The sequence below is a fragment of the Camelina sativa genome, chromosome 13 (assembly GCF_000633955.1).
Source record: "Camelina sativa cultivar DH55 chromosome 13, Cs, whole genome shotgun sequence".
NCBI classification, from domain to species: Eukaryota; Viridiplantae; Streptophyta; class Magnoliopsida; order Brassicales; family Brassicaceae; genus Camelina; species Camelina sativa.
Window position 1 is genome coordinate 8449536 of NC_025697.1, and position 11337 is coordinate 8460872.

The 11337-nt window shown below is 30.8% G+C and overlaps 2 protein-coding genes and 1 long non-coding RNA gene across 3 annotated transcripts; 2 read left to right on the forward strand and 1 right to left on the reverse strand.

Annotated features, from left to right (window-relative positions):
* LOC104735977 lies at nucleotides 7-889 on the forward strand. Its single transcript, XR_759513.2, has 2 exons — nucleotides 7-234; nucleotides 649-889. It is a non-coding gene; the product is annotated as an uncharacterized LOC104735977 (long non-coding RNA).
* Nucleotides 1786-3875, forward strand: LOC104735978 (protein trichome birefringence-like 11). Its single transcript, XM_010455881.2, has 4 exons — nucleotides 1786-2246; nucleotides 2585-2974; nucleotides 3064-3222; nucleotides 3298-3875. The coding sequence occupies exons 1-4, from the start codon at nucleotides 1786-1788 to the stop codon at nucleotides 3677-3679; spliced, it is 1392 nt and encodes a 463-aa protein (XP_010454183.1). The 3' UTR covers nucleotides 3680-3875.
* LOC104735979 (defensin-like protein 49) lies at nucleotides 5618-6464 on the reverse strand. The gene is made up of 2 exons (XM_010455882.1): nucleotides 6355-6464; nucleotides 5618-5892 (listed from the first exon to the last, which is right to left on the reverse strand). Exons 1-2 carry the CDS (start codon nucleotides 6437-6439, stop codon nucleotides 5711-5713), a joined length of 267 nt encoding a protein of 88 aa, XP_010454184.1. The 5' UTR covers nucleotides 6440-6464; the 3' UTR covers nucleotides 5618-5710.

Sequence of the window (11337 nt, forward strand, 5' to 3'; positions counted from 1 at the left end):
ACATCACCGAGTAACGAAGCCTCTATTTCGTTCGGAGGGTCTTGTGTAAATATTTTATAGGAAAGGCAAAAAAATAAAAAAGCAGACTTTTTCTCAGTGTCGGAGGTTTTGAGAGAGAGAGAGAGAGAGAGAGAGGGAAGAAGATGAAGCGGACGGTGATGGACAAGCCTTTCCTTGAAAAGGCTGAACAATACGAAAGATCTCTTCAGTCTTCTCAACAACATCAACAACAAGGTTTTGTATTCTCTCTTTCTCAATCGCTCTGCCTCTGTTTCGTTTCCAAAAGATATAGATTTATGCTGTGAATGATTGATTGCTTAGTTGATGATTCATTTGACTTTGGAAGTTGTCAGTGTGTGTTTCGGACTATCTCATGATGCGTTAACGATTTGTGGATAATCCCAAATCGGATTCATGTGAAAATTTCAGATATCTCAGTTTTTGTCAATTGGCAAAAGAAAGTTTCAACCTTTATCTTCTACAGTCCTGAAATCTTGCTTTGGTTCTGATTAATAGTAACAATGTATAACTGCAAGATGTTTGTTTCCATATAGTGTTTGGGATCAATGAGCTTTCTTTGTTCTTTAGTCGTTGTGTCTCAATGGATTCCATGGTTTTCTAGAAGTTCTAATTGTGCACAATACTCAGATCTTGTAGATGAACAAGTAGAAGCGAGGTGGGACGACAATAACAATGTCGAGGGATGGGAGGAGAAGAGGTAGTTCTATAATCAGTTTTATTTGACAAACCTATGAATGTGTAAGGAAAGAACCTTGTCAAAAACTTTCTTCTTTATTATCTTGATCCTGGATCATCGTTAAGATCATCAAATCTGTAACTATCCACTATTTTCCTTGTTTTCCTAATCAAATCACTTATTAGGATCATATCTCATTATAGACAGATTGCCTAAATCATTTTTGAAAGTTACTACGATTATGAACCATCTTTTGATCTCTCTAAAAGCAACCTTACACAATCTCTCTTATGTAAGAAAATAATTGACTGAACCGCAACAGAGTAAATATGATTATTAAGAGTTGGACCAAATCATTAAAAGAAAACTAGCTTTGAAAAACCATTAGTTAAACAATAATACTAAAAGGTAATCTGATCTTAGCCGGTACGCAACCTCTTCTCGGATCTCACTCTCTGACTTACATTGAATCTTGTCCCTAGACAAAATAACCATGTGATGTGTTGTTCATCATACACAAATCTCCGGCATGGACGGCTTCGAGTGTGAGCTTCGTGCTGCGTACAATCTAAAATTTACTCTTCTTTAATCATTACAAGATTCCATCTGTTTGTTTATTGAGTCTACCAAACTATATTACACATATTTGGAGTCTTGGACCCAAAAAACAAAACGCTATATTCGGTGAATAAACACAAAACGCATTAACCGTTTTAAAAGCGCACTAAAAAGTAGTAAAAGCTACGCCGTCTTAAGCCCCACGACTCTCACTACTTTTAAGCCACGCGCCACGATCGCGTGTGTGTCATCTTTTGGATCTACGGGACCCCCGCCAGTTAAAAGGACCCACGCACGATTCACTCACACATACTCTCTCCAAGTCTTTCCCTTTTTACGAAACCAAGACTAGGGTCAAGAAATGCTAATTACACCTTTGGGATTTGTATTTGCTCGCTTAATATTCCCAAAGGCTTCAACCAAAGCTGCTTCTTTCAGCCTCCTTACTCGTTTTCTCATTCTGAATCTACTGAGAGAATAATAAAAGTCTTCAGCTTTTGCAGTTTCTTCTTCTTCTTCTTCTTCTTCAGATGTCGAAGTACCACCCATCTGTGGAAGACGATGAAGCCATGCCGCAAGTCTCTGTAGTGATTAAGAGATTCAAGCGTTTGAGGGTCGTGTTCGAGCCATCTCTAGGAGTCTTGGGTTTTTTCTTGGTGGGTTTGTGTTTAGTCTTCAGCTTCTTCTACCTCGATTACAGAACCGTGGCTAAGACTAAAAGTCATGACTTTTCGGATCAATCGGAGAGATTCCTTTGGCTCAAGGAGCTCGATGGGTTTGTAGAGAACAACACCAAAGTTGGGTTTCTTGAAGAGAGTGGGAGTGGTTGTAATGTGTTCGATGGTAAATGGGTTTGGGATGAATCGTATCCTTTGTATCAGTCCAAAGATTGCACCTTTCTTGATGAAGGATTCAGATGCACTGAGTTTGGCAGACCTGATTTGTTCTTTACCAAGTGGAGATGGCAACCTAACCATTGTGATTTGCCCAGGTTTGTTCTTCTTTACAGTTTCTGCATTTTTCTCGGTAGCTGAATAGAGTTTGCTACAGAGTCTTAAGTCGCTTTCAGTATTCTTCGGTGTTTTGTTGTTATCTCTCAATTTCTTGTCCTGCGTGTTCATTGTGATGTCATCGAAGATTTGTATTATATGAACCCGTGAGACACATGAACATGGATCCAAAGAACATGTATAAACTTAGTTTTGCCTTTGAGATTGTCTTGGATTAGAAATGTTATGTTTAGGATTTAGGAAAATGTTTTCAGAGATTAGTAAATGTGTCTTTGATTTCAGTTATTAAGCTCATTCATTATGTTATGAAATGGTTCAGATTTGATGCGAAGTTGATGCTGGAGAAGCTAAGGAACAAGCGGCTAGTGTTTGTAGGAGACTCAATTGGAAGAAACCAATGGGAGTCTCTTCTCTGTATGCTATCTTCTGCTATCAGGAACAAGAATTTGGTTTACGAAGTGAACAATAGACCCATCACAAAGCACATGGGCTTCTTTGTGTTCAGGTTTCATGACTACAATTGCACTGTTGAATACTATAGAGCACCTTTCTTGGTTCTCCAAAGCCGTCCACCTAAAGGATATCCAGAAAAGGTTAAGACGACTCTTAAACTGGAGACAATGGATTGGACTGCTGACAAGTGGAGAGATGCGGATATATTAGTGTTTAACACTGGTCATTGGTGGAACTACGAGAAAACTATCCGCGGGTTAGCTTCTTTCTTCTTTGGTAACATACTCAGAACTAATCAGAATTGGTTTGGTTCCCTGACTGATCTTTGGATTTGTGACTGCGCAGAGGTTGTTACTTTCAAGTAGGAGAAAAAGTGAGAATGAGAATGAAGATAGAGCATGCACATAGACGAGCTATGAAGACTGTTATGAGATGGATACAAGAAGAGGTTGATTCAAACAAGACACAGGTCTTCTTTCGCACATTTGCCCCTGTGCATTTCAGGTTTGTCACGCATATATAGGACTTCTAGGATCGAATCTTAAGCTTTCCATTCAATTGATGTCTTGTTTCATTCAGGGGAGGAGATTGGAGAACAGGGGGAACATGTCATATGGAGACACTGCCAGATTTTGGAGTCACTCTGGTTCCACCAGAGACATGGGAACACATAAAGCTCCTTCAAGATGTCTTGTCATCGTCTCTTTACTACTCGAAAAGATCAGAGGCAGTTAAGCTGAAAGTGTTGAACATAACAGCCATGGCAGCTCAAAGAAACGATGGCCACCCATCACTTTACTACTTGGGCTTAGCTGGTCCTGCACCGATCCGTAGGCAAGACTGCAGCCATTGGTGTCTTCCTGGTGTTCCTGATTCGTGGAATGAGCTTCTTTATGCATTGTTTCTTAAGCACGAAGGTTATTCAAGATCAAACAGTGGCGATACAGACAACTTTACATAATGAAACTTTGGTGTAGAAACAGCTGTTGCAGGAATTATAGCGGCTGAGAGATTTTGATTGGGTGGAGAATATATGTAATTACTGACTAGGTTAAGCAACTTTGTAAAAATTTCAAAGATTTGAGTGACCTCATCATATCACAGATCATTAGTTCACAAGTGTTTTGGTATACAATGATTATGTTACACTTGCAGAACTTTATTTTCCTTTTTGATTATAGAATACATCAGAATACCAACAACACTCTGATATGGAATTCATTTCATATGACCTGACTGTTCTTCCAACTCTTCATCTGTTGCAGCTCTCAGCCTGAAATGCACATCAATCGGAGTATCACAAAACTTTTGGTTCTTTTTCAATTTGTCATATTAGCAGTTTTTTTGTTCAACCATATCGTTAGTATTTTAGCATCTCGGTATATTTAAATATTTTGTGTTTGTGATATGCTAATAATCATAATTGTTGGAGTCTGTACAAAACTCTAAAAAATGTATGAACATGTTATACGTATATATACAAATATACACTATGATGGATCCAGGGAAAGGTCTATGTGAGGATGGCGAGACTCGTTCCGGAGGTTTGTTTATCTCAACTGCTAGCTGAAACAACTCAACATTCAGCGAGTTAATTGATGGGGTTTGGGATATTCATGAGATTTGAAGCTGGGTTTCTATGCAGATGCTTCAACCATAATCATCTCATAGGCGAATGTTTTTCTTTAGTTACTTGTGAATTTTAGTGAAGATCTTCAATTTCTGAAAAGTTTATTTAGTGAAATCTGATCTAAGATTTTAAAGAAGCAGAGAGAGAGAGAGGCTTTGGCGTCGTGGTGGTGATTCTGATTTCTTTGATTAAGCCGATATGGTTTTGGTTCCTCAGTGCTTCAATTAGCTAAAGAACTGGAGTGGAAACGGCGGGGGAAAGGTTTGAGTATCTTAGGTTATCTAGCTCGAGAATTGTATCAAGAAGAAGATGGGAAGATGTAATGTAAGGTTCCTCAGCTTGTATATAGCCACTAGACCTGTTTTAAAAATTAGACTCAAGTAGTCGAAGTTTATATATGCCTCGTAGATGTGTCTGCATTGTCTGATTCTATTTTCTTGTGTCCTCTTGAGTTTCTTATTAGCTTTGACCTATAAAATCAAACTTCATATTTAAAAGTTTATTAAACCTAAAACAAATGGATAAATGGATAAAACATAGATGACATAATGTTTATTTTCTTGTTGCCAAATTTTGGTGTAGAAGAAGACTTTTAACAATAACAAAAACATAATAATAAAAAACAATAAATGTATGTATACCAAATTCAACAAATTTGGTGGCCTATGTAAAAGGTGAACGCTTACACGAATTTCTTCACTAAGTCTCTTGTAATTTCTAAATAGCACATGCTTCTTCCAAGATTGATTAGTTTCTTTTAATGTTTATTCTCTTTCAATGCTGGAATCTTGTCAAAAGCGTAGAGACCAAGCGATTGAACAAACGTTTTTATTAGTTCTTTTTTAAAAAAACAAACGCCTCTATAACTGAACTATTAAGGAAACTTGAAATAACTATTTCTAATATACAAAAAAAAAAACATAGAGCATGAGAACTATTGTTAACACCTCTGAAAAAAATTTCCATTCCTATTGTTTATCTTTTGAGGATTAAGAATTAATCTTATACATCAATATGATGCAAGTCAAAGATAAAGTGAAATGAAAAGTCAAACGATGGATGAAAATGAAAATGAAAATGATGCCACTTGTTACATGCAGATGTCTTAGCTTAGGTTTTGAGAAGAGAAGAGATAAGAAACAAAACTCGTAAATATCCCAATAGAAACAAAAACAATAAAATGGCACTATGTTTTTTTAAAAAAAAATTGATTAAGAACAAACATTAACATAATTTTTATTTTATTTAATTTATTATAATCAACTCGATAATAGTTTCCCCCACAACTGCTAGGAAAGTAAAAAGTACAACGTTTGAAGATAGCTTAGCATTAATTAGGGAGAAATGAGTTTTTTTTTTCTTTTAGTTAGTAGTGTAATGGTCATTGCAACAACATCTAAAAGGATCTTTGGGGGTTCGGCTTACACAATCTCCTTTATAAAATCCTTTTTGAGTACAGTCCACGAAACATTCACGCGATCCGTATTCTCCTTGCACACACAAATGGTAGCAATGATCATATGTGAATTTTTCAATCTCTGCCCCTACAAAATCCCGTGAAATATATTAAATATAGAGTTAATTTCTAGATAGGGACTTTTTTCAATGACATTTATAGTTTTTGCCATTTCATCTTAAAATTTATAGATTTGCTATTTTTTAAGATTTAGAAACACAATTTAACAAATTATGTTTGGGTTTTCTTGGTTTTATTTTTTCTTAGGGTTTAGTATTTGATATGAATTATGTATTTTAGCAAAAAATATTATAAAAAAACACATTTTGAAAAATAAAAAATGGCAAATCTATAAAATTTAAGTGAAAATGGCAAAATCCATAAGAATCCCATTAAATATATGTAAAGTTATATATAACACTCCAGACAATATTTTGAATGTTTTAAATATATGTATGAACACCCAAGATCAATATCTATATATGTTAAGTTGCTTTTAAAAGCGATCAATGTTTATTTGCAAATAACAAACAAAAATTGCTGAATATACCTGAGGTCAAAACCACATGGGGTGAGAGCGAAACTGCTAATATAACAATGTGAAGAAAGATCACAAGAGCTTTTGTCATACCCATGATTATATTTTTCTGTTTGTATAAAGTTAATTAAAAAAATATGTTATACTTTGGATCTTGAAGAAAGACCCCACTTATATATAACTCTTGCAGTCTTGGGAAATCTCATTTTACCAAATTTATTTAATTTTACTATTAAATGTTTATCCCATTTATGCCAAAAATATTGTTTTGGTCAAAAAATAATATTCACATTTTTTTTCTCTATTTTGAACATTTGACTATACTTATGCTAAACAAATACTACAGTATTACTTTGGTTAAAAAAGTATTAACATTTTCTGTATTTTAAACATATCGTTTGACTATATTTATGCTAAAAGATACTATTATTTTGGTCAAAAAAGTATTAATATTTATTTTTTGTATTTTAAACATATACTATTCGAAAAGACTAGAGACAGTTTAGCTGAAAGTGTTGACCATAACAGCCATGGCTGCAGCTCAAAAGACACGATCGCCACGCCACCCATCACTTATTCACTTACTTGGGCACATCAGCTCTCTCTGATCTTTTCGAGTAGACTAGTACTATATGTTCAAAATACAAAAATAAATGTTAATACTGTATTCACCAAAATAATAGTATTTTTAGCATAAATATAGTCAAACGATATGTTCAAATTAGAGAAAATAAATGTTAATAGTTTTTTTTTCTTCACCAAAACAAGAGTTTTTGGCATAAATGGGAAAAACATTTAATATAAAGTAAAATTAATAAATTTTGTAAATTGAGATTTTCTTGTTATATATTAATTATTTTTTTAATAATCTTATAAAAATTAGATTTTAACCCGCATGCCTATTTTTTAAAATTAAAATATTAAAAATTAAGTTGTATATATATATATATATGTGTCATTAGCATACTTGTAAATATGTTCTAATTTCAGGATTTATCTGTAAATGTCTCAAAAAATGTATATATAGATTAACTTTGTAGCTTGCCAAGTATACTTACAAAACTTAATATAAATACCTAAGTTCGCTCTCTCTTTTTTAGTTACATACATATACGAATTCAATTATGCATGCACATATACTAAATATAGTTTGATTTTGACTTTCTTTTTTAGTTACATACATATCTATATTATTATTTTTAAAGTACATTTTGTGTTATGTCTTTGAAGTTTTGATTATTTAATTTATTTTATTTACAACATTAACCCCTAAAAAATTTTCAAAACTAACATTACTACAGATTTTGTTTCCTAAATATTTTACATTTCATTTCAACTAAATAAATAACAGTAATCAATATGGAAATAGAAACTATCATATATTTAACTACACATTCTGTTGTATTTTGAAGATATTCTATATCTGAATCATTTGCAAACAAAGAAAACAACAATTTGATTCTCATTTTGTTTTCTAAAACCTGTGAGATTTGATTATTAACGTAAGAAAAACTTCAATTAACATTTAACATTTAAACTTAAATACAAATTTTAATTATTACGAATATGTAAAACTAAAAAGTTTAAAATACTATATAATGTGGTTATATAGTAGATGAATTATAAAGATGACATGTTGGAATTAATAAATTATTATTATATTTGTGTTAATACGGGTTAAATCCTCATTTAATTATTTATCAACACTACTAATATTAAAATATTTGACATAAAATTAGGTTAATTTAACTAAGATTGTGTAAAATGATTAAATCATTAGGAAAAATGTGACTTAATCACAGCATATAAATTACTTATTATGTATTTAGATCCTTTAGTTTTTGTTTTAATAACTAAGAATCAAAATAGAATCTCAAACACTAAACAAAACAAAATAAATATAATAAACAAATGGTCATGAAGTTTATTGCGGATTAAAAAAATAATATAAATATTTATCCGCACAACAACCAGAATTTTTAGTTATTTGTCTATTTACAAAATATTTAATATTTAATAAATAGATACAACATAAATATAAATTATAATAAAAGTTATATGTCCGCGATGTACCACGGGTTAAAATCTATTATGAATTCAATTATGCATGCACATATACTAAATATAGTTTGATTTTGACTTTCTTTTTTCTGTTGTCTGAAAAAGAGTTCCGATGGAGATGTAATTGATTGTATCAACTAACCTTCCATCACCCACTCCTTCGAGACCATGTTATTCAGGTTTTGTTTAACTCTTTTTTTTGTGAATTAATTATTCAATAGAAACTTTTTCAATAGCATTTATAATTTTTGCCATTTCACCTTAAAATTTTTAGATTTGCCATTTTTTAAGATTTAAAAACACAATTTAACATATTATGTTTGGATTTTCTTGGTTCCATATTTTTATAAGGTTTAGTATTTGATAAAAGTATGTATTTTAGCAACAACAAAAAAACACTCACACATTTTGAAAAATAAAAAAATGGCAAATCTATAAAATTGAAGTGAAAATGACACATTATAATATTTGAGTGAAGAAGTGAAAAAATTCATAAGAATCTTTTTTCGTTTATTCTTCTAAAATAAGTTTCTTTAAGTTATATAAATTTTGTTTAAAATAAAGTATGTAGGAATATACCACAAACAGGAAAACAAATTTGGCAAGTGTGGCATGACACCAAAGAAGAATGTCCAGGAACGGTTCCCGTACGTCCAAGAAACATCATCCAACAGCTCCAAATGTAGATGAAGTCGCCAATATCTAAAAGATAATATATTACAGAAATATGGACTTTTTTCAACATCTAAAAGACAAAAGTTAGGCCGAAAAGTTTGATAGCTCATTGTGAATGATTTTACTACTCTTTTGGGTTTACAATGATCTAGAAATTAATTATACAGATATATATGATGAACCTTTCTCAACATCTACTACATCAATGTTATATAAAATCTGATTGATATAGATTTATATTCAAAATAAAGTAGAATTAAATGTCAAAAATACTAATATAGGTTGTATGATAGATACTAGATAGTATGGGGTTGGGTATCTTATGAACCATGTCATTATTATTATAGTTTTACTTATGTTTTGTTTCAATTTAACTTATGTTTTGATTCAATTTTATTTATGTTTTGCTTGAGTATTACTTATGTTTTGCTTAAATTTTGATTTTTATTTACTTTGTAAACTAGGAGATAACTGGTGTTACAACACACACATATGTTTTTTTTTTCTGAAAACTTATAATATAGTAGTAATAAAAAAATAAAGTTGTATTTATTCTGAAAATGTATTTTTATTTCAGAAAGTGTTCTTTTAATATTGCAATTGGTTGGTAAATCAACATACATGTTTTTTATATGACATGTATACTTTGTATGTATGTTATTAAATTGATACATCGAGGGATAAACATAAATAAAAAAAATACTATGTAAAATACACACGGTTGTGTAATTGATTTTTTAGTTGAAATTATATGTTGTTTGAGAATATAACTAAACTAGTAGTCATATTATAATAAACTAGGTTCGGACCCGCACGTACGTGCGGGGTTAGGTTTATAAACAAAATTAATTTCATATATATAATCAAACTTATACTAATTGAGATTTTAGTTTGATATTTGGTTTGGTTTATTAATGTTTGAAAATTTAAGATAATAATGATTTCACCAGTATCTTAAAATTTGGAATAACATAACAGTTGGACTAGTAACAAACTAAATCAAATAAATGATTGGTTAGATTCTATTAAATTTGTTAACTATCAAATTAGATATATAACCGCTAACAGCGATGAAAACCCGTTTGAAACATATACAAATATTTAGGGATAGCCGTAACTCTCTTTTTGTTTTGTCATGTTTCATTATGTCCTACACCCGTTCTCAAATTTTTGTTGCATAACAGAAAGCATTCCCAATTTGGGACATTCCGGATATGAGACAAATTTCCGATTGAAAACGGGAGGGAACCGAACGAATACATAAATTCTCGAACTCCTGTATGAAATAAACATAAATATAATTCATAGTATATCTATATATCATATGTTTTAATAAAAATATTATAAAATTAATTGACTTCTTTATTCTTACTATTTTATATATGTTTCACCTATATTAGATTATGTTTTTTAAATACTTTTAACTTTTACAGAACATATTTTATGTATTTTTTATTTTTATTTTATTTTGAACTTATGCTAGTTCAATTGAAAATAGTAAGAATTATTTATTTAGTATGTGTAAACATATTTATATAGTATAACCTCATTAACACAAAATTTTGTCATTTTCATTTATGAATATTTGGGTGTCTGAGTGTTAATCAGTACTTTAAGATTTGGATTAGAAATTTTTATACTATGAGTCATCGTTACCTTGAAAATTTCGTTAGAAATTCAAGGTCACTATGACTTAAAAGACTATAAAAAAATTTCAAGGTGCTCATGTTATAAAATTTTACTGCCATGTGTGTTTTTTGTTTTATTTTCCATATACATCCCAAGTTATAGTACCATTTTAATAAAGACTGTTAACATCATATATTTGGAAAAATAAAAAAATAATATAATTTACTACATCCAGCTGATTACAATATAGTCATGGAAGATTAATTGTACATATATAGTTTATGAGTACCTCTTGCTGGTTTCAAAAGTTAATTAATGTTAATGCAAAGCTCAACTACATACTCTAATAAGAATTTTCTACAGAGGTTTCTTAAATAAATCAATAGAAAAACTGAAGAAAACAAACAATAATATAGTATTTTGTGACTTACCGGATTCATATCAAAAATGTGGATTTTGTTAAGCAATCAATTGTAATTTTCTTGTTTTGCTGATGCTATGTCAATTGGATGAACACCCGCTCATACCACAATCCTCCCTTATATACAATCTCTAGATAGAAAAATGTATGTTTTCGAAAAAGATCTTAATTTGTTTATGCTTATATACACAACAGAAAATTATAAATTT

Coding starts and splice junctions, on each gene's coding strand:
- LOC104735978 (XM_010455881.2), top strand. CDS start 1,786: ATGTCGAAGTACCACCCATCTGTGGAAGACGATGAAGCCATGCCGCAA. Junction 2,975..3,063: donor TACGAGAAAACTATCCGCGG/GTTAGCTTCTTT, acceptor GTGACTGCGCAG/AGGTTGTTACTTTCAAGTAG. Junction 3,223..3,297: donor TTTGCCCCTGTGCATTTCAG/GTTTGTCACGCA, acceptor TGTTTCATTCAG/GGGAGGAGATTGGAGAACAG.
- LOC104735979 (XM_010455882.1), bottom strand. CDS start 6,439: ATGGGTATGACAAAAGCTCTTGTGATCTTTCTTCACATTGTTATATTA. Junction 5,893..6,354: donor CCATGTGGTTTTGACCTCAG/GTATATTCAGCA, acceptor GGGATTTTGTAG/GGGCAGAGATTGAAAAATTC.